The sequence below is a fragment of the Trichomonas vaginalis genome, chromosome II, assembly GCF_026262505.1.
Source record: "Trichomonas vaginalis G3 chromosome II, whole genome shotgun sequence".
In the NCBI taxonomy this organism is placed as follows: domain Eukaryota; phylum Parabasalia; order Trichomonadida; family Trichomonadidae; genus Trichomonas; species Trichomonas vaginalis.
Window position 1 is genome coordinate 11,851,891 of NC_067204.1, and position 23,819 is coordinate 11,875,709.

Below are 23,819 nucleotides of genomic sequence, written 5' to 3' on the forward strand. Positions count from 1 at the left end.
AAATTACATAATTTAAATTTTTCTTTCTCATTTTCTCATTTTTCATCCTGTTTTGGTTTCAGCAACTTTTCAAGTTGTTGTCTTGTCAGTAACTTTAATTTTAACTTTGGATCAAATATTGGGTTTCCATCTTTATCTCTTCCAATAACACCATATGGTAGAATCTTCATTTATACTAAAATAAAAATTTAAATTATGCTGTTCGCTCTTTTGGAGCTCAGGACTTTCAGTCCGTTCTAAAGTTTGTTTTACAAACATTGAGCGTTCATTGAACTCTATACCATGCGTAAACTGTCATGTAAGGTGGCATGTATTCTTTACTTTGTCCCGTTGTTTGTGTATATCCTGAAACGGAATGTGTATGGTTTCCTTCTCCCTGAGTGTCACTCCAGTAACAATTTATAGCAAACTTAACGTCGTCTTTAACATCATATCCTTTACCTTTTGTCATTCCTGACCAATCCCAATATCTATGCTTATGCCAACCTGCCTGAGATGTACTTAAATCTATGTAGTGACTGTGTGCAGGTAAATTTTCACCTGAAATCGTTTTACTTCCACCTGTTTCCTTTGAAGAGTTTGCACAATACAAAAACCTGTCTACAATCTGTTCCCATGCACCAACACCAAACATTACTTGAGGACCTCTTGCATCCATAGATGTATAAATAGAACCTACTGGGTTCATTAAATCAAACATATGAGATAATATAGGATTGTCTCTTTTGAACTTAAAATATAGTGTAACTATTTCAGGTTTCTTCTGGTTTGTGTCAGAATATTTTTTATAATATAATCTTATGTTTTCAGGGTAGGTAAAATCTTGACTATAATATTTATTTTTGTCATCTGTATAATAATATACTATTCTCGTTTTTTCTATTGCATTATATCTTTTATATCTATAATAATCTAAATATAATGTTAGCTTTTGTTCATCTACATGTGGTGTTCTATCGTCATCTCCATAGTCATAATAATATGGTGCTGGAGCTGGGTCAGGCAATGTCATATCTGTCATTTCATAAACTCTTAAATATTTCTTTTGTTCGTCTTCATATAAGTTTAAGTAGCAGTTGTTGTCTAATGGAACTTTAACTTGTGTACCATTATTCTTTATATAGCTTACATACATTTCATTGTTATTTTTCGGAATGAGTTTACATCGTATACCATTTTTTAAGGACTGTACAAACTGCCATCTAAAATATTTATTTTCTTCATTGACAGAAAAGTCACCAACAATAGTTTCAATATTTTTAGTTGTTCCTATCAAACTTTGGTATATTTCATTAACATATTCCTTATCTGCCTTCTTCTCTAACTCATCATTAACATAAGTTTTATCTGCTTTAAGGTCTAAACATCCTGAAACCCATCCTGTATCAGCTTTAGTTTTTAAAATCTTTGATGTCCATTCATGATACCATTCAACCCTTTCTTTAATTTCATTATCTTTTTCATCAACATAAACCAAATTTGCCTTCTTCATTAATTCACCATTAACATATTCCTTATCTGCCTTCTTCATTATGTCATTAAGGAAACCTTTTATGAATTCCTCATTTAAATTAAATCTTCCAATCTTCAAAACTTTAGGAAATGCATTTAATGCGTAATATCTTTGTTCTTCTGGTGGAATTGATGTTATATCATCCGTTATTCCTTTAATTTTTGAATTCATAAATAAAATTTCTTTTATATTTGATATCACTGCACCACCTTTGCAAACGAATTCGAAATGGTCATTTTTCAATACTATCTCCAAATCTCTATATTTCAACCTTTGTGTTTGTTCTGCTGTCTTTGAATTATATGCATATATGGCGTATGTAATGGTCTGAAGGACCTGGGTGCTTTGCGCCTTAAGTTGCTGTGGTTGCTGTTGTTTAATCATTTATTATGATTTAAAAATATTTAATCCGTTATCTCATCAGCTATTTTTTCTATTTGAAATTGCCATAATATTTCATTCATAAATTCTAAATCACAATCAAATAGGTCAGTTATTCTAAATTTAATATTTGATAAATCTTTTGAATGAAGAATAAATGAATTCCCGGATAATTGAAACGGATATGATAAAGAAAATGTGTTTAAGTTGATGGATAAAATGTTTTGTATTGATGGGTAAGAGTTAGGGTCTAATGTTTGATGTGAAAATCTCATTGGGGTATTAACTTTATCACATTTGATTAAAATGAAATTGGAACCGGTGTCAGAATACAAAACATCCCCAACATCTTTTTCAAAATTTAATATCCCCAACAATGAACGAAGATGAGGAGTACAAAATTTAATTTTCAGCGGAAATTTAATAAGGTTATTTATTTCATCAAGTTCAAAAAGTTTATCAGGTTTTGATTTAAAATTTTCTTCATACCATACGATAAATGATTCATTTAAATAACTTAAAATCATGTTAATATCCCATTTCGTTATCACATTATTTATATACATATCATACGTTTTTTCATGGTCATCTTTAATAAATGATATATAATTTGAAGGGTCTAAAAGAATGGGATTAAATTTACCTCAAGAATTCATAAATTCAACGAATAAGAAATTCATTCATGTTATAAATTTTAGTGTTTTCAGAAAATATGAGTCGATGTCATATTCATCAACAGGTTATATTTCACTTCATTCAAATTTAGTTCAATCAAACCCATATAATGACCATTTCATAAGATTTTCAGATGGTATTAAAAATGTAATTGATAGATTAAAATATGAACAGATTGACAATATCGAATTTTTGGAATTTTGGTTTAAATATCCTGATGGAAAAAAGATTGAAGTTAAAGATAAAGCTGATACTATAACAAAAACAATTACAATGACCGATCCGGATAGTGGGGAACAAAAAGAAATAAAACAAACGATAGAAACTGGTGAAAGGTCAATTATTATTGATTATGATTCAAAGGATTATTATTCGATAATGTTAATGCTTGAATATTAAATAGCCTTAACAAAGAATTTTTCAAGTGATATTTTATATTCATCAACTATTTTATTATAAATATCATTATATGTTAAATGAAGTTCAGTTGTTGTTCCGTTCTTTGATATCTTAATTGTGCTAATATCCTTTATAGGATTTATTTTTGCAACTGTTCCGCAGCATGAAACCTCATCATCTATGAAAAATTGAATCTTAACGTCTGAATCTTGAACATCACAAAGAATGGCGATAATGTGAATTAATGATTCATAAGGTAAAATAATTAAACCGGATCGGTCAATTAAATTTATTATTGAATCATAATTATTAATTATTATATCACGGTAAATTTTCATTAATTCAGAATTAATGTCTATTTTATATGGGTTCTCGATGTTTGATGAAAGAGGTGGGGGGTATGTTGGATAAGTGGGAATTTCAACGGGTTCTTTACCAGGTTCAGATAAAATGATTGGGTCTCCATTCTCATGGTTTTCTTCATTCTCCTCCTCCTTTTTCGGTAAGTCACGAGTTAATAAATTTGGTTGAGTTGCTGACCTCGTTAATTCAGGGCTAACATTAACTTTAACATTTTGAATAATTCGTGATTTATCATCATTTACGTTATAACCAACCGTAATCTCTGCTTTTGCGTTAGTGTTCTTTTGACTAGTGAAACGTCTTCTCATTTATATTCGAATAAAAAAAATATATTTAAACTTTTATTTTGCTGGAACTTTTGAATCTATTATTCCCTGTATTTGTTCATGAAGTTGATTTTTAGCTGTTTCATCGAAATTAATAGACCGAATATATTCATTAATTGCATTCTTATAATCAAGTGATTTCTCAAATTTTCTTTTATCTGATTCCTTAACTAAATCATAAGTTAAACCTCGTTGCTGATATAATGGTTTCTTAATTAAATCTTTGAATGCTTGAGATAAAGCACCTGATGCAATTCTTGCTACTATAATTGGTTGGAATTGCTGTTTAAGTTCATCTTTAACATTTGCGAAAACTGGATCGAATAAAGCAACTTTAAAGAATTTCTTAGCTGAAATTTCAGGTCTAATATTTGCATATTGACCATCAAACTGGTTAGAATATCGTGGTAATCCATCCGGTCCCTCTTCAATAGCATTTAATTCTTCATTGAAATAAGAATATGGATTATGACGGTATGAATTAATTGGACCATTTTCACCTTCTCCAATGTATTGTTTAACAGCTTTTCCATTTTCATCAAATTGCATAGGATAACGTTCATTATATGCTTTACGTTTAGGATAATCAGATATAGTTAATTTATAACCATTTATGACTTTAATATTACCTTGACCATCAGTAACGAAAACTTCATTTATACCATCAGGTTTTCCATTTGGACCCGTAATGTCTGCTTCGTGTGCTTCCCAATTTGGACCATGACGTTTGGCATATGCTTGAGCTTCTGGTAATGTTAAAACGTTTCTCATTTGTTTAACATCTTTTTGAAGACCAGCAACAATATGAACTAATTCTTTCATTCCATCAGGAACTTTCATAGTTCTATTATATGTACCCTTTTTGTTTGTTCCTTGTTTTAATGGAACCTGTAGAAGATTTGCTATTTCTGTCATGTTTAATTATAAATAAAAAATAAAAATTAATTATAAAAAGTTAATCAAATTTAACACCTCCTTTATTTAAATCAACTATTATTTTTCCATGTTCACCTAATTGCTGATATTGTGTGTAAAGTTCATTAATGCTCATTGGTAAATTCACTTGATAAAGCATAACGTTCAACTGTTGACGACTAAACCCACTGAAAATGAAAAGGGTTGATAGATTTGATTTAATGTTTGTGCTTAATGCTTTGAAATATTGAACAGCCATAAAGAATGAACACTGAATGTGTCGACATTGAGTTAATAACTGATTAAAATATGATTTCTCATTTGTTATGAGTTTTGATTTCACTGCATCATCTAGAAAAATGAGTGAATGCAAAAATTCTCTATCAAAATTTGAAATAGAAAGTGTTTCAAATAATTCATCCCGTTGTTTATCAATAATTTTATCCTCTAATCTTGCTTCTTGATTGTATTATATAATTCTTTATACATTAAAAAGTTTTTTAAATAATCTTCTGCTTCTTCTTGTGATAAATAAATAATTGGAATTTTGATTAAATGCTTTAAAGATTCAAATGTATCATCTGAAGGTGAACCTGAACGGTTGATATAAATTAACACATGTGAATGGGGGAAGTGTTAGCAATAATGATAATTTGTTTTAATATCGTTAATGTTTTACCTTTATTTTGTTTACCAATTGCTGCAGTGATTGAATTTAAGTAACATTCAGAATATGGAATTTTCATTAATTTTTCCTTAGATAGAGCATTTCTATTATCACTCAATGCTTCATTAATCATATCATCTACGTATGTATTATATACTCCTGCTAATTCTTCATAAGGGGTGGATGAATTTAAATCCATTTAATCAAAAATAAATTTATAATTTTAAACATTTCTATTCATCAATATTTCATCATATGAACTTCTATACTGTGGTGGTGTACCTGTTGGATGATATTTCAAACCTTCATCCGGTGTCCATGTCCAATATGTAGTCCTAGTAAACCAAACCTGAGGAGGATTTGTCACCTTTGAACAGTAAGTGTCATTTTCACCCTGAATGATTGGATAAGCTTTCACTTGTACTGTAACTTGTGAGTTGAAAGTTTCTAATCCATCAAAGAATATACCTGCTCCATCACGTTGAACTGGAATAGTGCATAAGAATGAAGTTTGGTCTTTCCATGTTCTAGCTAATGGTGTGCCATCATCTGCATTCAGTGGTCTAGTTAATGAGTCCTCGTATTCTTCCGTGCATTCATTCACTCCATCTAAATCAGAAGCTTGAAGCATACGTGTAAAGAATATGTCGCCCACTGTGGTCATCGCTTGATCGGGGAAGTTTCTGGAATCTATATTGACCTGAAGACCTCGAAGCATTGGATTTTCTAAAACTGTTCTTTGCATTGCATTTTTCGGAAATGTTAACACAACATCTGTAACATTATGAAGAGCGTATGAGAAATCTGAGCTAATACCTTCAGGAGTGATGCGACCTCCATTGAGTGAACGAACGTCAATATGTTGAGCTGGAATCATGAATGGATCTTCCTTACTGAATAAACGTGGTATTGCTTTAACTGATTCTTCAATTAAACCGTATCCTGGTGTAATGCATTTATCCTCTAAAACTTCCATCTTTGTGCATGAAATAATAACACTTTCAACTGATGCGTCAGCAGATGTAGCGGCTAAGCTTGTAATTAATTTGGCAGGAAGTCCAATTTGTTGGAATTTGCGATCATATTTATAAACATGATTCATAATCTTTTCATAATTTTCATCAGTTATCTTTTCATAAACGTAATTTTGTAAATCAGCAACTCTTAACGGGTCAACCTGACAAAATACTAAAGTATCCCTTAAAACATAATATTTAAGAATGATATCACCAAATGATTTAGGATAATCATCGAACGCCTGAAATGCTAACAAATCATTTACCGGAATAATCATATCAAAAGTGATATCAACTTCTTCATTTGCTCTCTTGAAAACTTCTGAAGGATCAATATATTTACCACATACTGAGTTATCATATTTTTGAACATTATTATATAACGAATGAACAAACTTTTTAACTTTCCTTTCTGATTTTGGTTTATATGTTGCAAATGCGAAAGATTCACGGGCGCAATCCATCTGAAGATAACCAGCATCACCTCTTTCGGTTTCTACTTCTAATTGTTTAAAGCTTTGATTTGATGATTTGTAACCAACAAATAAACGCATGCATTTAAAAGCGGCATCACATGTGAAAGCTTTATTTGAAACTAGAGTTGCTTTAACTTTGCGTTTAATATATGTGTCACCTAATTGGTTCACATCATGAGCTGGATTTGTAATTCTTAAATGAGTTTGTTTATCATCAAAATATGGAGCATCAGAGTCATAGCATGAACTTTCAAGTTCTCTATAATATCTTCTACCGTCATTCTTTGCAAATATTTCATTTATCTTTTCGAATGAATGAAACACATTTCCATTAATCGGTTTGGTGTTTGGCACTAAATAGTTAGTCGTCATTTATTAATAAATAAAAAAATCAAAATTAAAAGATGGAAATGAATTTTTAATTTTAATGAAATAATCAACTATGGCTGCAGGTATATTTAAGAAACTGTGGGATAGAGTAAAAAGAGGAGCGAGTAAAGTTTGGGAAACATTGAAGAAGGGAGCAAATTGGATATTTAAGAATAAAGAAGCAATTAGTGATGTTGCTGAATCAATAACGCCAAAAGCTGCCCCAATAAGAGAAATTTTAAATAAAGGAGAAAAAGTTTATCAAAGACTACAACCGATACTAAGATAAAAATAATATTTATTTATTTTTTCCACTATCTTCCTCCTATTTTATTAAGTATTCCTTCAGCAATTCCACCAATTGCGTTACCTGCTTGTGCTCCCATCGCTGGATTACCTGCTTTAGTACCTAATACTCCACCTATGATAGTTCCTGCCGTTTTCGCTACTGGTGCCAAAAAGTTTGCAACAGGTTTAATAACCTTTTTATAAACCCAACCTGCAGCTTTCTTAATTCCATCCCATAATTTTTTAAAGAATCCTGCAGCCATTTCTGATTTAATATTAATTAAAAAATATATTTCATCACTTATATTCTAATTTTTATTTAATGATAAATGAAACCGATTTTAAAAATAAATGTTACAGAGGAGGAAGAAATAAATGAAAGTGAAAATGTTCAACAAAAAATAAACGTTGTTAAACCAATTACTGAAATAAAAATTTTTTCATCTATTGAAGAATTTAATGACTATTATGCTAATAATAAAAAATTATTTGAAGAATTGACAACATGTAAATTGAATAAAATGTTTAAAGTTGATGGATTCAAAATTTCAAAAATAAAAGGAGTGGTTAGTTTGAAATCTATTCCTCAATCAAGAATCACCTCATTAATGAAAATAGATGATTTAACAAAAAGAATAGAAGAGATTGAAGAAAGAATGAATCAAATAATTGATTTCATAAATTCAAATAATCATTAGTTTCAATTTATTTTTCTCATTTATTTTACTCGTTTATGACTCCATTGATTCCATTCAGGATTTTAACATTGGTTTAATTAATCGTGGAATATCTGACATCATCTATATATAACTTCTTTTATAAAAGATAAAATAAATTATTTTAAAATCAATGTTAATTTTTTAATGATTTATGAATAAATATATTTTTATGCATCGTCTATATATAGATGTAACAAAAAAAGTCACACAACCCTTCCTACCCTACTACTAACGGTTGAAAGTTTTACAAAATTTTTGTAGCTCCATAAATGAAACATAGTATGTTGTTTCATACTAATAACATGGAAAAAATTCAAATATCATCCATAGGCTTCCAAATCAGATCCATAGAATTTTGAATGGACGATAAAACTTGAAAGTTAGGAATTTTTTTAAAAAAATTCCAACATAAAAGATAAATAAATCCTATGATAAGTTTGCAAACAAAATCTTCTCAAATAGAGAATATTAAACATAATGAGCTAGTATCGGGTAATATTCCAGCTTTAGAGCGCATGCCTATTTCTACTCATGTTTTTTTTTCTATATCTCACAATAACAATGCTCAATTAGATATTTTTAAGCTAATATCTAAAAATACAGAGATGAACACAGTTCTGGCTCTATTTGATTTTACTAGGTTTCAAAACACAATTCTGAGTCCACAAGAATTAGCTACAGGATTTACATTCTACCCACCAGAAGATATAGTAAACACAGAATTACCAAAAAGTTTAGAATTTATTAATGAAATTCAGAATTTATTTTTGAATTACGACCGTAACAACAAAGAACAGACATCTAAACTTTTAGATTTCATCGAAAATAACATTCATACTGGCTTCCAAGAGTTATCGACAAATATCTTTCTTAGACCGCAAAAAGTCAGAGATTACGTTCATTTATACTCATTACTATCAAAAAATGTTAAGATTATCGTATGTCAAAACCTTATTTGCACTCCAATTTTTTCATATTATTTAATCAAAGAAAAAGTCTGTTCTGTCTTTGAAGCAGAGCAACTAATGGCAACAACCGCAAGCAATATATTTCGTTCCTACATAGCAACATTTTCAAGACTAATTGATTGTTTTAATTGCAAACTTTTTGAGAAAATTAATATCGAGATAATTGAAACCTTCATTGATGATAATCCAGATAAATTCATTGAGTTAACATCAAAAATGGATTTCTCAGAAGGCGATATTTTAGAAACATTAACAAAATTGTCCGCTTTATATGGTGCAGTTAACTGTTTCAAGTATTTGTCACTTCAGGAGCCAAATTTTACCGATATTTCTAATTATGCAGTTGTTGGTGGTAATATGGAAATTATCAGAATTCTTATTCAAAAAGGAATTAGATTCGATGAATCCGCAATTGTTGCATTATATTTCCGCCGTGATGAATTATTTGACTGGCTTCAATCCCAAAAAACAGAAGAAACTACACAAAGGAATCAAAATCATCTTGAATATTCAATTACAGATACACTTACGATTCGTGCAATTTATTCATTAACTAAGAAGAATCGTTTAATCTATACAAATGATTGGTTATCAGTTTTTTCATTAGATGGATTAATAGAACCAATCAGAGAACTCTCAAAGAGTTGCATGTTTTTGGGCTCTTTGTTTTTCAATGTTACTGATGAAGAAATTCTTAATAATTTCCTTGATAATGCTCGAGATGTTTACATATTAAAACTTCTTGATTATTCCCTAATTTTCGGATATTCATTACACCTTCATGTTATTATTAATCATATGAAATTCCCAAGCATTTGCCAGTTGAATCCAAAAATTCTTGATTTCATCAAGAGCAAAAACCCAGAAATATTTAAAGAAGTAAACAATATTTTACAAATTGATACTGACATTGAGAAAAATTATCAGAAATTCATTGCTGGAATCCCAATTAATATCTCAGTTCTCATAGACGTTATGAAGTATTCAATGAATATGAACGACCTCCAAACGTTTCAAAATCTCTGCGAGAAATTTAATGATGCTGATTGCACGATCGAACAATTGATTGGATTCCTTCAATCATCATCTTTAACATGGCCTTTTGCATCAAAAAAGATTGTTGAAAAAGAACCCGATGGATCAGTTTGTATTCCATTAACAAGATATTTCTCAATTTCAAATGATAATAGCATCATTCCAGCAAAAGTTGCCGATATCATTATGAAAGATCAAGATTTACAATCACAGCTTACTGCTTATGATTGCATCAACTTGTTATCAATGGTACAACCAGAGTACACCGATATTTCTCCATTAATTTCTCTTCTAAGAAAATTCGGATTGATAACTGATGAAAAACTCAAAACAATTAATGAAATTCAAGAATTTGTTTATAATTCACCTAAAATTGATGAACTTGTTAAAGAAGATATTGATGAATTCTTAAACATTATCCCACCACATCTTGATTTTATCAATAAAGTCATTGGAATTGAAGTCACGAAAGAATTTTATGATAAAATTCTCCAATTATTCATCATTATGTTTAAACCAATCAACAGAGAAAGATTGGAGAAGAATTTTCATTCTAAACTATTTAAATTCCCAGAAGAAATGGTTAAACTTCACAGCGATTTTCTTGATTTTCTCACAGATCCTGTCAACAAGAAGCATATTGACATAAAAGCACTTTCTAAGTCAAAACATAATTTCGATTTCATCAGATTCCTCGAATTTTCAGATGAAGAATTTCAAATTTTAAAGAAAAATTCTTTCGGCAAATCTAATATGATGTTTAATCCAGTTAATTCAAGATTCTTTACAATTGAAGAAGTCCTTAAATTCGGAAAACCAAGTACAATTGTCCATGCAATAATGAACAAACCGTTGAATCCACAAGATATCTCCTTAATCAAAAACCTATTCGATGATAAGGATTTTTCTAATAAATATAACTTGTACAGGCAAATATTCATAAAAGACGAAATTTGTCAGGGTTTTGAAACAAAATGGTTACTTTTTGTTCTCTGGAAAGAAAAATCTTTCGATGAAATATCATTCAAAATTTTAGATGAGCTACTTTCAAGGGAAATGAATGATTCTTCCAAATGCAATTTGTTTCTTAAAATTCCGACAGACAAAGAGGCTTATGATTTTATTGTTTCTCGAAGAGAAAGGATTAACGATTCTTGTTTGATCATATATTCAATCAGGACCTCAACGCAATTAGTTGAGAAAGGAACTCCAATTGAAGATTTTTACTTTCAACAGATATTTGCCTCGCCGAATAAGTTAAATTATGAAAATTTGTTCGACTACAAAGTTTCCAAACTTGCAATTGCATTGGGATTTATCAATGCTATCAGATGGAACAACATTGATGCAGTGCATTTATTGATTTCAAAAGGTGCTCCTATTAATGCTATTATAAATTCAAAGACTCCTCTTCAAGATGGAATATATTATAATTCGTTTGAATGTGTTGAGAGATTAGTTAGTTTAGGAGCATCTCTTAAATTTAATGGAATGCAAACTGCTGTTGGAGAATGCATGAATTGTAAAAACAGTGAAATCATTTCTTTAATATGCAGCAAGATAGATTATGAATACGAATCTCATTTCAAATCCGTTAATCAGATTCAGCTCAAAATCTCTGGTAAATCGTCGGGCTTTCCTGAAAAAGAAGATTTGGTAAAAATGATCAAACAAATTTCACTCCCAAATGATTTAGATTTAGATTTTATAGCTAAAGAAATGCAAAATTGTTGTAATTATGCAACAGCACTGAATCTAATTCTTACAATAGCTAATATTGACTTAAGTCCAATTAGTTTCCTTATTAAAGTAAGAAAGCAATCAGCCAATCCTGACCTATGGAACTTTGTTGTAAATAACATTACGAAGAGCAATTCAGTGTTTAGAACAGTTTATTGTGTAATCACAGACACCGAATTAACTGATCCTTCTGATCAACTTCATCAACTATTGTTCATTGCAACAAGACTTGGAAATATTAATGTTTTGAAGAGTCTTTTAGAAAACGGTGCTTCAATCGAAGAAGTTGAAGGCTACTATAATCTCCTCTCTCCTTCTTTAGAAGCAATCAGTAAAAATCGATCAGACATTTTACAACTCTTCATTTCTGCAGGCTTGACATTTGATCATATCTATTCAACAGACAACTTTACATTGATCAATGCAAGTATTGAGTTCAATTCTATGAAATGCTTTGATCTTTTGCTTGAAAGGTCATCACTTCGTCATGTTGTTGTTGAAACACCTATGATGACAGCACTTCAAACATTCGAACGAACAGGTAATGATTACTTCATCAACAAACTAATTGATAAAATCGATATTGAATACGAACGAATTGTCGATCCTTCTTTTTCAGATTACTTATTATTCAAAGAAGGCAGAATTGCAGAATTCCACTATAAATCTTCTCAAAGGCCTCAACCCAAACCTCTAACTCAAGCTGACAAGTTTTTGGCTGAAAAATTAAAGAAATCTGATTTGGCTCAGCTAATGCTTGCTTATAAAATCCTTTCGGTTACAATTGGCGGATATCAGAAAATCTTTTAAAAAGCTTTTATTATTTTTATTTTTTATATTTATATTCACAGTTCAAATCAAAAGTTTTTTATTATTCAGAAAAGCTTGTTTTGCTGCATGGGTAATCCTAGGGCTTTATTTTTGTTTATTGTCAAATTGATTTTTCAAACATAGAGTAAAGTCGTGTTTTAATGGATAAAATGGATAAATTATGGCATACAATTGATTATGATCTAAGATTTTTGATCAATAATAATAACAATCCGAATTTTTTTTATCTTTGTTCTTGGAATGTATGAAGCTGATTTTCTTCTACTTATAAATCTGAAAATTAATTTATTCGGTAAAATGCAACTGAATATCTTTTATTTTATATAATGTCTCATCAAGTCATTGTTCCAAGCAAATACAGTGAATTAAGAAATATCCACAAAAACTACATTGATTCATATATTGCATTGTATCAGTTAAAAACGACAAATGAAAAAGAATTAAACTCAATTTACAATATGATCAAAACAAACTTGATTGATTCAAATAAATATCTTCCGCAAAATATTATAAAAGATATTTTGAATATTATTCTATATAATAATCGCTATACAAAGTCATACTTGTCTCTTGTGAAACAAATTTGTGATGATTATCATATAACAGAAGTCATGCATATTTCAAAACTTGCTAATAAATTGTTCTATATAGAATATGGGATTAAATTAGACAAGGCTGATGATCTCGGAGAAATTAAATTAGAAAATATCGATATTCATTCAGAAAATGCAATTTACAAAGCTATTATGAATAATGATGTAGAAAGATTCATTTATTTAACAGAAAAAGAAGAATTCGATCAAGTTAAAAATCTTAAAAGTAGTTTATACACTTTTCTTCACGAAGGATATTCAATGCTTGAATTATGTTGTTATCATGGAGCTGTTGATTGTTTCAAGATATTAAGAACAAAATTTTACTCAGAAATAACTCAAAAATGTCTACAATTCTCATTTTTAGGCGGAAATCCAGAGATCATGAGTGAATGTTTGAAATATCAAAAACCAGATAGAGAATGTATGAAATATGCAATTATCTCACATAAAATAGATTTTGTTACATTCTTGATGTATGAGTACAATATAGAGATCGATTTACTTTTCTGTGGAATCCATAAAAATCTTGACGCATTTTTAGTTTATTTCGATCAAACTAATGATGTTAATAAATGCTTTGTTTATTCACCGATGTTTAGTATTCCATCTCTTTGCGAATATTTCTTTTCACTTGGAGCAAATATCAATGCACGAAATCAATCTGAAAAAACTTCTCTTCATATTGCAGCAAGTTATAACAATACAGAAATAATTGAATTTCTTCTTTCGCATGGTGCAAATATCGATGCATTTAATTATGATGGGAAAACGGCTCTTCAAATAGCAGCATTTCGCGCTAATAAAGAATCAATCGAACTTCTAATTTCACACGGTGCAAATATCAATTCAAAAAGTGGATATGGAGGAACAGCTCTTCTTGATGCAGCATTTTATGATTGTAAAGAAATAATCGAACTTCTTCTTTCACATGGCGCAAATATCAATGAAAAAGATCATGATGATCAAACCGCTCTTCATATTGCAACAAAATATAATTGCAAAGAAACAATAGAAGTTCTTCTATCATATGGTGCAAATGTCAATGAGGAAGATATGTGGGTAACAACAGCCCTTCATTTATCAATAATTAATGAAAATAAAGAAATAGCCGAGCTTCTTCTTACACATGGTGCAGATGTCAATGCAAAGGATCAAGATGGCGAAACAGCTCTTCATAAAGCAACATATAAAAATAACAAAGAAATAGTCGAACTTCTTCTTTCACATGGTGCAAATATCAATGAAAAAGATTTTGATAAAGAAACTGCTCTTGATATTGCATCAAAACATAAATATAAAGAAGTAGCAGAAGTTCTTCTATCACATGGTGCAAATTTCAATGAAAAATGATAAAAACGGAGAACCCGCTGGAGTTTCTTCTAACTCTTGATGCAAACCTCATAGAGAAAGATAAATATGGAAAAGCAGCATTTCATATTGTCCAATAAATTAATAATAAAAAACTTTTTCTTTTACATAGGCTATTTCAACTCAAAAGATGGAGAAGAATAAAGCTCTTCATATTGCAGAAGATATTACTTATGAAGATCCAGTCAAGATTCTTCTTCCACATGGTACAAATACCAATTTATAATGAATTTTTAAATGTAATGATTAATTTGAAAAGCTATCTTTGAGTAAACATTTAAAAAAGGTCAAAAATGGCATTATATATACTTGACAGTAATTATTGGTATAACTGTTATTAAGAATGTTGTCGAAATCCTTGATTCCCGAAAATATCACTTTTTTAGATAAAAGGAAAACTCTGAAAATGCAGAACAATAATGGCGGAGTGAATCGCCAAACACAGCCAATACCAGAGTTTAACCAACGCTTTTATCCACAAAACTATCCTCAAAGAGGGCCATCTCCCAATGATTTTCAACAAAGAAATCCTCCTCCAAATTTTAAACCAGGATATCCTCCAAATTATCCTGTTCGAGATAATTCACCCCAAAACTACCAAATTGACTATGAAATCAGAAGCAATTCTCCTCAAAATTATCAAAATTTCCAAGCAAGAGATAACTCACCTCAAAACTTTCAAGGAAATGATTTCCAACAACAGGTTTCTCGTCAGCAGCCTCCACAATCAAATAATTATCCTCCAGGCTTTATTCAACAAAATATGGCAAATAGAAATGCTTCACCTCAAGATTTCCATCCTAGAAATATGTCGCCAAATGATTATGCTATGAGAAATACATCTCCTCAAAATTATCCACCAAATTTTCCAATGAGAGATAATTCACCCAATATGTATCAACAAAATCAAGCATTTCAACACCGAGATAATTCTCCGCAAAGTTTTAACCCTGAATTTAGACCAAGTATGCAAGTTCCTCCATCATATCAGCAAAGAGGTCCATCTCCTCAAGATTACCACGTAAGAACTCAAATGCAACCGAATTACCCTATGCGAGACCCAGGAATGCAGCAATATCCTCAAAGAGGACCTTCTCCAAACCAATACCCGCAAAATCCTCAAATGTATCAGCAAAGGAATCCATCACCAAATAGCTTTCAGCCCAACTACCCAATGAGAGATCAAATTCCTCCAAATTACCAAATGCGAAATGCATCTCCCCAAAATTTCCCACAAAGAGGTCCATCCCCTCAGAATTATCCTGTCCGAAATACATCTCCGCAGAGTTTTCCTCAGAGAGGTCCTTCTCCTCAAAATTACCCAGTTAGAAATCAATCTCCCTCAAGTTACCAGCCAAGAGGTCCATCTCCAACAGGATATGTTGCTAGAGGTCCTTCTCCGCAGGGTTATCCTGCTCGTGGCCCGTCACCTCAAAATTATCCCGTCCGAAATCAATCTCCACAAAATTACCCAGTAAGAAACCAATCCCCAACGGGATACTCAACACAGCAAAGAGGACCGTCACCACAGCAGAATTTCCAGCCTCAATTTCAGACTTATCAACAAAGATATCCTCAACAAACTGTTTCCCCTCAAAATTACCCCAACAGACCACAAGAACCTCAACCACAGCCACAGTTTAACCCTGATGCAACCCTTCCTTTCGGTTACGATCCAATGTTTGGCCGTGCAGCAGAAAGACCACGTTTTCCACAACCAATTTCGATACCCCAGCAGCCAATGGACATGCCACAACAAGAAGAGAGACTTCGTGATGAATTTGAAGCATTTTCTGCTCAAAATAACCAACAATCTCCAGAATCTCAAACAATTCCTTCAGAAAACCAACAAATACCACAAGAAACTGTCCAGCAGCAGCCCAAACAAGAACCTCCGAAGCCTCCAAAGCCAGCAAACCAACCATCAGACGCTTGGACGGATTTTGAAGATTTCGCAAAGAGGGAAGTCGAAGATAACGTGCCACAATTCAATTCGTTTAATAACGAGATGATGCTTCCGCCTTCATCTATGATGGTTGCCCTTAAAAAAGATGAAGAAATTCCTTCATCAGACATGGATGTTGGCTCCCAAGAGTCAGAAACCAGTGGAGACTCTACACAATCAACTCATTCGACACAATCAACACAGTCTGTGTTTTCTGTTACTCCTCAAGAGTCACAATTTCTTGATATCAACGGAGAATTCCTTGAAAGTCTGAGTTTGATGAGAACTGCAGGTATGACTGAGCAGGCATTGTATAACTTCACAATGCTGCTCGCTCCTGCACCTCCAACTGCAGATCCAATCGAATTTGACCCTTCATTAGCTAAAAGAGTCATTCCTGCACCACCAAGATTCTCTAGAACACCAATGGGAGCTGAATTAAGAGCAAACTGCCAACAACTTTTGAATTATACCTTTGTTTTTAATAATATTTAAGCTTTTTACGCTTATTATTGTTTGTTTATTTGTAAATGTATAGAAATATAGTTATGATTTATACGCAGTAATGTTTTGGTGCTTTTAATACTCATTTCCATATAAATATTTTTTTGATTCAGAATTCCAAAGTATATTATACGTTACATCATACATACCTAGTAGAAAGTTAGCATATTCTTAGTTATAATTTGTTCTAATTCTTCTTATTTTAGTGAAGAATTCTTGGATTTCGCCAAAGATGTCTACTTTGCTTGCAATACTTATATAATCATGATCTCATTGATATAAGGTATATTTTATCTCATATGTTTTTCTATTCATTGCGTTTCTGAGGCGCATTTTTTTTACAAAAAAATGAGTTCGAGTCCAAATTATGTCACAATTTTAAATTTGAGCCGTCGTGATGATGCAATGGAACGAGACAAGATATCATTCTTGAGAAATGACTTGTTTTTTGATTATAGTTTTCTTTTAGAACTCGATTTATCAAATAATAATCTTCATTTTCTTCCGTTATCAATTTCACAATGCTTTTTATTAGAAAGAATCAATATATCACACAATCCTATTATGATTCCGCCAATAGTTTTATTCTCACTCCCTGAAATTAGAAAACATCCAGAAAATCTTCGTTTTGGAAATAATCAGAAATGCACGCAAAAGATGGTAAAGCAGATACTTTCAGAAAGCTCACAACTTAATCAAATCGTACTTAATCTAACTGAACCAGATGGAAAAATCACTTGTATTTCTATTTCTCCTGAGATCACATTACATGAACTTTTTATCTTGACACATCCAGAACTATCAACGATTAAAGACTATATCTTTATTGTTCGCACAGTTTCAGAAAAATACAAATTATACTTAATACCCGATTTAACTCCTATTGCTCCATATTTTTATCCTGATGCTAAATGGTCTTTTGAGTTGAAATACATCCCACCTACAATTACACCTCAAATTTTGCCTTTAGTAAAATCATACATTATACAGCAGCAAGAAATGCATAAAGAAGATATGTTTCTTGCCCAAGCTCTTAGGTTATTACCAAATGACAATACACCGCAAGAAGAACTGCAGCAATTATCTAAAAAACTGTTTGAATCTGAATTATTATCTTCAAGACATTTTAATGTTTATTTAGATAATGGAAAGAAGTTAGATGTTGGAGTAACTAACGACTGTGTATCAGTTAAGAGCGCAAATTCAAATAATTACACTTTATTTAAACAAACTTCGATTTCATTTGATTGCGTTAACTCAATCTTCCTCTTGGTTTGTGGTGATTTAGCTCTCAAGTTAAATAAGGAATCTGCGGCTTCTCTTTTGCCTTTATTTGCAATTTCAATAGAAAAATCACAACCGAGATCAAAGAAAGAAGATCCTATCTCGGAGCTTATTGCTGCAGCAGATGATGCTACAGAATCAATCACTAGAGAGACAAAAATGATGAATGTCAGAGAAGATCAAATTGATAAATTACTTCAGCGTCTAAAAGAGTTCACATCCTCAAAGATCATGTTTACCGCTAATGATCAAGTCTAATTTATATTATTTTTTAACTTTTTTTATATTTGCGAAATTTTCATGTTATTTTTTTCTTTGTAAATCTGTCTTTTTATTATTTGTTTCAAGTTATTTTTAAACCACATACTTATCAAGAAAAATGAACAATAAAATAAAAGATATATCTTGATACTAAATGATATTCATCAAATTAATAGATGAACTATTCCACATACTATTTGTATCATCATGTATAATTGAGCTATTCATTCAAATTGTATAATCAAATTGGATTCCGATAATGTAAGTAAAAATATATATGAAATGTCTTCAACTCAAGTAGTACTTCCAAAATTCATAGAAGGGTGTTAAGAAAGTATATAAAATTGGCATGGAGGAATAGGAATAAAAAAAAAATGAAAACGAGTAGGTGCCAAAAGTGCTTACTCTTAAACAACCGTCGGATTTCCGGGTGAAATCGTGACACACTTTCGTCTTTCGTAGGCGGTGGTGGTTGTTACAAAAGGTAACTTCGAATGTAGCGTGAAATCTGCAAAAAAAATTCTGAAATTTGAATGGATAACACAAAAATTGAATAGTTTACGTCAATAAAAAAGAGAAAAATGAAGCCAATGTGTCTCGAACCTAGGACTTAGAGCAGCAATCCCACTGTTTATCAAACTACACTACATGCATCTCTCACCTCAGTGAATGAGATCAACTATATGATAACTTTTTTCCCATTATATTCTTGTGGAAAAGTGACAAATAGCAACTTTGACCCTCTCTCAAATGAAAACTTGAAATTTGTAAACGATTTTTTTGGTATTGACACTTTTTAATATTTTCTTTTCCATTTTAATTTAATATTTAAAATATTGATGTCATACAGATCCTGATTTTGATATTTAAATTTGAATATAAATTAAAACGCAATTCGTTAACGAAGAATTTGTATGGAGAGGGAACTGAAACACGCTATGGACATTGTTGTCCAGCATCATAATAAGTGCCCTAGCCACTATTATCTCGGTGAGGGTTCAGAAGAAGGTGTTGCAAACGCTAAAATGGTGTTGAAATTCTTACATTTGTTATCTCGCCAGTGTTCTGAAAGTTTTATTTACGATTCAAGTGCAATTCCAGTCCACGAATTGTTTAGAGACATCAAAGGGCATTTAGATCAAATTATCCACTTTTATGTTTCAAAAGAAACTGAATTATTACAAGAAATATTACGTAGAATTCTTCCTTCTAATCCAAATCCACTCAGATTTATCGTTCTTTCGTCAATGTCGTTATTTACTGCTCGTGTTTATATACATGCAAAAGAATTAATTCCAGATCCAATTCAAGCATACGTTGATGGCTACTTTAACCTCGTCATCGATCTAAATGATACAGTCGCAAGAATTCCTATTCTTCCAGATCCAACAACAAAGGAAAATTTCACAATTCCACCATCATTGAGATTCAAAGGCGTCAGTCCAGAAGATGAAGCCAGGATTAGGCAATTTGTATTTAACGAATCACCGAAAATTGGCCGTCGCAATCAATTTGCTGCTTTCATTTCAGTATTAAATTCAAATAGACCTCCATCAGATTATATTACATCATTTAGAAACTCATTATGCTCAATGGACATGTCCTTTGCTACAGCAATCTGTTTATTGGCTCGCCAACATTCAGATTATGCCTCATTACAGAATTTATTCTTAGTTTTGGGCTGCGATAACGTCATTGACTTGTTCTTGAGAGAATTATCAGTTGCATCACTCGGAGTTGTCCAAGGATTCCAAGTTGCCCAAAATATTAATATTGTTGCCTTAACAAACCTATTTATGGCCATGTCAGGCGAATGGGCAGCTCGTATTACGATGCAGAGGGGCATTGCCGACATGATTCATGATATTTGCATGTCAATTACTCATAGATATATTCCTTTCGAAGCTTTATACGTTTTAAAGGCTGCTCTTTGCATTGCAGCTTACGATGATGCTAAGGGTTCATCTGCCATCTCAATGTTCCTTGAATTGGCAGTTCGTCCGTTCACAATCGCATCTAAACAGATTGATCAGTTCGAAAGCTTGAAGAAAGGCTTCTTATTCGGAGATAAAACATATGCTCAGTCATTAGAGCTCGTCCAACGCACCGTTGTCCATATTCTTGGTGCAGAAATTCCAGTTACTTTCTCACCAATGAATGTCAACCCTGCCTTACGCGATATTCATGAATATATTATGTCTCGCATTGATGATTTTATTGATACAGTTATTGTTCTTAATCAAAGACCTAAACTCGAACATCCGCTCATGCAAATGCTATTATTCTCATATCAGATGGCTTACAAGCACGGTTTGATCGAGTAATAACTATTAAGTATTAAATGTAAAAATTTATCTACTGTTTAAATCTAATAAAATTATATTTTTCAAAAAATCATGCATTCTTAATACATTTCTGGCTTTAAATGAAAAGGAACCATATGTCTTTAGAAATACTAATTTGTAATCCTTTATTATTGTATTTTTATGTTGAAATTTGATTGATTTTGTAACAATACCCGGCAAAAGACCTATTTACTTTATGGCGACAACAAGAATACCTTAGAAACAGATGAATCGCCTCAAATTATTATGTTTAACATTATTTCTCAGTTTCATGATAAGATAAAAAATTTCCAACATTGATGTAAAAGAGATTTTTTGTTGGTTTGAGATATCTGATCTTATTTTCAAGTAATTTGATTTTAGGCATTGCTCAATTTTGTAAACTACAGAAATCCTTTTTTTTAGAATAAAATCAACCGATGAAAAATGTGACATACGCCTGATGATATCAGAAGATGAATTTATGTCATTCCAGGCGAGGATGAATGCAGTCCGAAAGGAGACATTTGCCCTTAAAGAAAGAGTAAAGGAATTATCAAAGCCAAATGCGGAATATCAGACATTAAAAGCCCAAGTTGAAGATTTAGAGAAACAGAAAGCAGATAGTAAAAAGAGACATCAAGAATCACTTGCTCTCGTGCAAGATGAAATCGCTTCGCTTAAACAAAAACTTGTAACACTTAAAACACAAAATGAAGAAGACCAAAATAACCAATTCAAAGACTTAACAGACAAAATCGAAACTACCAAACAGAAAATTGAAGTTAAAGAGAGCAAAATATCGATGCTCACGCAAAACAACAAAAAATTCGAAGTCAGAATTATTAAAAAGAAGAGAGATTTAGATATGCTTAGAGCAAGATGCAAGAGACTTCAACCACTTGTAGATTTTCTTAAAACATCACGCGCTTACCCAATGTATCATGAAGATCTAACAATGCAAAGCCGCAAGCTCAGAATGAAGTTAGAGACTCTCCAAAACTCCAAGGCTGAATTCCTAAAGAGACAGGAAAGTCTTGAGGCATTCAATCGCTCTATAGCTATGAAAATTCAAATCAAAAATCAAGAACTAAGTATGGCCAATTCTCGTTACGAAACTACAAAGACACGTATAGCCTCTGCTGATAAAGAGATCGCCCAGACCCAGGATTCGATTGCAGCGGCCAGAGGAAGACTTGATGCAGTTATTCAAGAAAACAAAGCATATATCGAGCAGCAGGAGGTCGAACTCAAGAAATATACAGTTATTAACGACGAATACAACAAGCAGCTTGAAGAATTAACAGACCAATACAATAATCTTTTGTCAGACCTCGACAACCAGAAAAAGAAGCTCGAAGAAGACAAATCCAAATGGAAACAACAAGCTACAGATCTCAGAAAGATCGTTACCCAGTTGAAAGACACCGGAATTGATCCATCGATTCCTAGAATCGACGTAGAACTTCAAAAGAAGATTGAAGGAATCATTTTCGATAAAGAAAGAATTTCCAAACACATGGCCCAGCTCAAATCAGAAATTCAAGGAAAAAAGAACGAAATCGACACTGTTGAGTTCCAAATCCAGAACCAGACCCTCAAACAGCAGCCAAGTACTCAGATTACATCATCTCCAGAGTTCCAGCAGAAACAGCTCCTTCTTGAAGAGCTAATTATCCAAAATGTCGACCTCAACAGGCAAATTGTCGAATACCAGAAGAAGATTCAAGAACTCAAAGCAGATTCCGATCAGATTAGAAAGAGCCTCCAAAAGGCCAAATAATCTCCAACAAAAAACTATCTATTTTTTTATGTATTAAATAAAAGATTTATTTCAAATCATCTTCATAATTTTTTGATAGCACACTCAAACAAACCCTTAATAATGTCTTCATTAATTCAAAATTATCAAAAATATCAAAATTTCATGAAAGCATAAATCCATTTTCACTAACTTCGCCTTCATTTCACTTTATCAGTAAGTTTCTGTCAATTTTCTGCGTAAATGTAGGCTAATGAGACCTTAATCATGAAAATGAGTTTTAATCTAGAGTTGATATTATGATCTATATATTAGTTTTTGCAAGCTACTAATGAAGATGATGCATGATCATTATTATATGTGTAAATTTCAAAAATTCAAATTAGAATTTTTGCAATGAAAGTGATTTTATAACTCAGAAGGATATATACAGGGCATATGACATGTTTTTTATCAATTTAAGTCCTGTATATTCATTGCAAAAAGAAAAATTTTGATTTATTATAATAAAAATATTATAATTTTTGTCGTAATTGACAATAGCAATTGTATGACGAAATTTTTAACGGTATGACATCTGTCTGCGGACACGGGCACCCTGACCACCGAACTTCTTTGGTTCCATACGACGTGGATCTGCGACAAGGAGTGTACGATCGTAGCCGAGGAGTGTGTTCTTGATTTCTGTCTTTGTTGCCTCATCAACATACTTCTGATAGTAAGCAACGATGGCCTTAGCGACAGCCTGGCGGATAGCGTAGACCTGAGCGACGTGGCCACCACCGTGGACGCGAACGCGGATGTCGAGGTTGCCCCAAGACTCTTCACCAATGAGTTGGAGTGGTTCGAGGATCTTGGCACGGAGTGTTTCAGAAGAGACCATATTGATTGGTGTGCCATTGAGTTTGATAAGGCCAGAGCCTTCGCAGCAGTAGGCTACGGCTGTAGCGGTCTTCTTACGACCAAAAACTTGGACGCTCTTCATATCAAAAAGGATAAGCCAAGCCGTTTTTTCCCCTCAAATTCAAAATTTAGATTTTCCTGTAAAATTATACTAAGAGTAATATGGGGATTGCGTATTCGCAATTTTGGAG

The 23,819-nt window shown here is 31.8% G+C and overlaps 13 protein-coding genes across 13 annotated transcripts, besides 1 other annotated feature; 7 read left to right on the forward strand and 6 right to left on the reverse strand.

The window, feature by feature from the left end:
- Nucleotides 1-5,312: part of a mobile genetic element that runs on past the window's edge.
- Nucleotides 276-1,897, reverse strand: TVAGG3_0529270 (phage tail repeat-like family; the record flags this gene model as incomplete). Its single annotated transcript, XM_051237544.1, has 1 exon — nt 276-1,897. A coding segment is annotated over one exon (1,622 nt), but the record flags the coding sequence as incomplete, so codon positions are not given.
- On the reverse strand, nt 2,965-3,639 carry TVAGG3_0529280 (uncharacterized protein; the record flags this gene model as incomplete). Its single annotated transcript, XM_001583971.1, has 1 exon — nt 2,965-3,639. The coding sequence occupies one exon, from the start codon at nt 3,637-3,639 to the stop codon at nt 2,965-2,967; it is 675 nt and encodes a 224-aa protein (XP_001584021.1).
- Nucleotides 3,673-4,572, reverse strand: TVAGG3_0529290 (uncharacterized protein; the record flags this gene model as incomplete). The annotated part of the gene is made up of 1 exon (XM_051237545.1): nt 3,673-4,572. One exon carries the CDS (start codon nt 4,570-4,572, stop codon nt 3,673-3,675), a length of 900 nt encoding a protein of 299 aa, XP_051095369.1.
- A 150-nt stretch (nt 5,313-5,462) lies between the features above and the next one.
- On the reverse strand, nt 5,463-7,103 carry TVAGG3_0529300 (uncharacterized protein; the record flags this gene model as incomplete). Its single annotated transcript, XM_051237546.1, has 1 exon — nt 5,463-7,103. The coding sequence occupies one exon, from the start codon at nt 7,101-7,103 to the stop codon at nt 5,463-5,465; it is 1,641 nt and encodes a 546-aa protein (XP_051095370.1).
- A 70-nt stretch (nt 7,104-7,173) lies between these two features.
- On the forward strand, nt 7,174-7,389 carry TVAGG3_0529310 (uncharacterized protein; the record flags this gene model as incomplete). The annotated part of the gene is made up of 1 exon (XM_001583973.1): nt 7,174-7,389. One exon carries the CDS (start codon nt 7,174-7,176, stop codon nt 7,387-7,389), a length of 216 nt encoding a protein of 71 aa, XP_001584023.1.
- Nucleotides 7,390-7,414: 25 nt separating this feature from the next.
- TVAGG3_0529320 (N-acetylmuramoyl-l-alanine amidase family) lies at nt 7,415-7,651 on the reverse strand (the record flags this gene model as incomplete). Its single annotated transcript, XM_001583974.1, has 1 exon — nt 7,415-7,651. The coding sequence occupies one exon, from the start codon at nt 7,649-7,651 to the stop codon at nt 7,415-7,417; it is 237 nt and encodes a 78-aa protein (XP_001584024.1).
- An 873-nt stretch (nt 7,652-8,524) lies between these two features.
- Nucleotides 8,525-12,832, forward strand: TVAGG3_0529330 (ankycorbin family; the record flags this gene model as incomplete). Its single annotated transcript, XM_001583975.2, has 1 exon — nt 8,623-12,660. One exon carries the CDS (start codon nt 8,623-8,625, stop codon nt 12,658-12,660), a length of 4,038 nt encoding a protein of 1,345 aa, XP_001584025.1.
- A 118-nt stretch (nt 12,833-12,950) lies between these two features.
- TVAGG3_0529340 (ankyrin repeat and SOCS box-containing protein 4 family) lies at nt 12,951-14,738 on the forward strand (the record flags this gene model as incomplete). Its single annotated transcript, XM_001583976.1, has 1 exon — nt 13,008-14,627. The coding sequence occupies one exon, from the start codon at nt 13,008-13,010 to the stop codon at nt 14,625-14,627; it is 1,620 nt and encodes a 539-aa protein (XP_001584026.1).
- A 299-nt stretch (nt 14,739-15,037) lies between these two features.
- On the forward strand, nt 15,038-17,217 carry TVAGG3_0529350 (uncharacterized protein; the record flags this gene model as incomplete). The annotated part of the gene is made up of 1 exon (XM_001583977.1): nt 15,052-17,085. The coding sequence occupies one exon, from the start codon at nt 15,052-15,054 to the stop codon at nt 17,083-17,085; it is 2,034 nt and encodes a 677-aa protein (XP_001584027.1).
- Nucleotides 17,218-17,430: 213 nt separating this feature from the next.
- Nucleotides 17,431-18,706, forward strand: TVAGG3_0529360 (uncharacterized protein; the record flags this gene model as incomplete). Its single annotated transcript, XM_001583978.1, has 1 exon — nt 17,443-18,636. The coding sequence occupies one exon, from the start codon at nt 17,443-17,445 to the stop codon at nt 18,634-18,636; it is 1,194 nt and encodes a 397-aa protein (XP_001584028.1).
- Nucleotides 18,707-19,535: 829 nt separating this feature from the next.
- On the forward strand, nt 19,536-20,989 carry TVAGG3_0529370 (uncharacterized protein; the record flags this gene model as incomplete). Its single annotated transcript, XM_001583979.1, has 1 exon — nt 19,554-20,963. One exon carries the CDS (start codon nt 19,554-19,556, stop codon nt 20,961-20,963), a length of 1,410 nt encoding a protein of 469 aa, XP_001584029.1.
- Nucleotides 20,990-21,433: 444 nt separating this feature from the next.
- On the forward strand, nt 21,434-22,789 carry TVAGG3_0529380 (A-type inclusion protein-related family; the record flags this gene model as incomplete). Its single annotated transcript, XM_001583980.1, has 1 exon — nt 21,448-22,746. One exon carries the CDS (start codon nt 21,448-21,450, stop codon nt 22,744-22,746), a length of 1,299 nt encoding a protein of 432 aa, XP_001584030.1.
- Nucleotides 22,790-23,200: 411 nt separating this feature from the next.
- On the reverse strand, nt 23,201-23,732 carry TVAGG3_0529390 (Chain Q 40s Ribosomal Protein S16; the record flags this gene model as incomplete). Its single annotated transcript, XM_001583981.2, has 1 exon — nt 23,288-23,710. The coding sequence occupies one exon, from the start codon at nt 23,708-23,710 to the stop codon at nt 23,288-23,290; it is 423 nt and encodes a 140-aa protein (XP_001584031.1).
- Nucleotides 23,733-23,819: the final 87 nt, after the last annotated feature.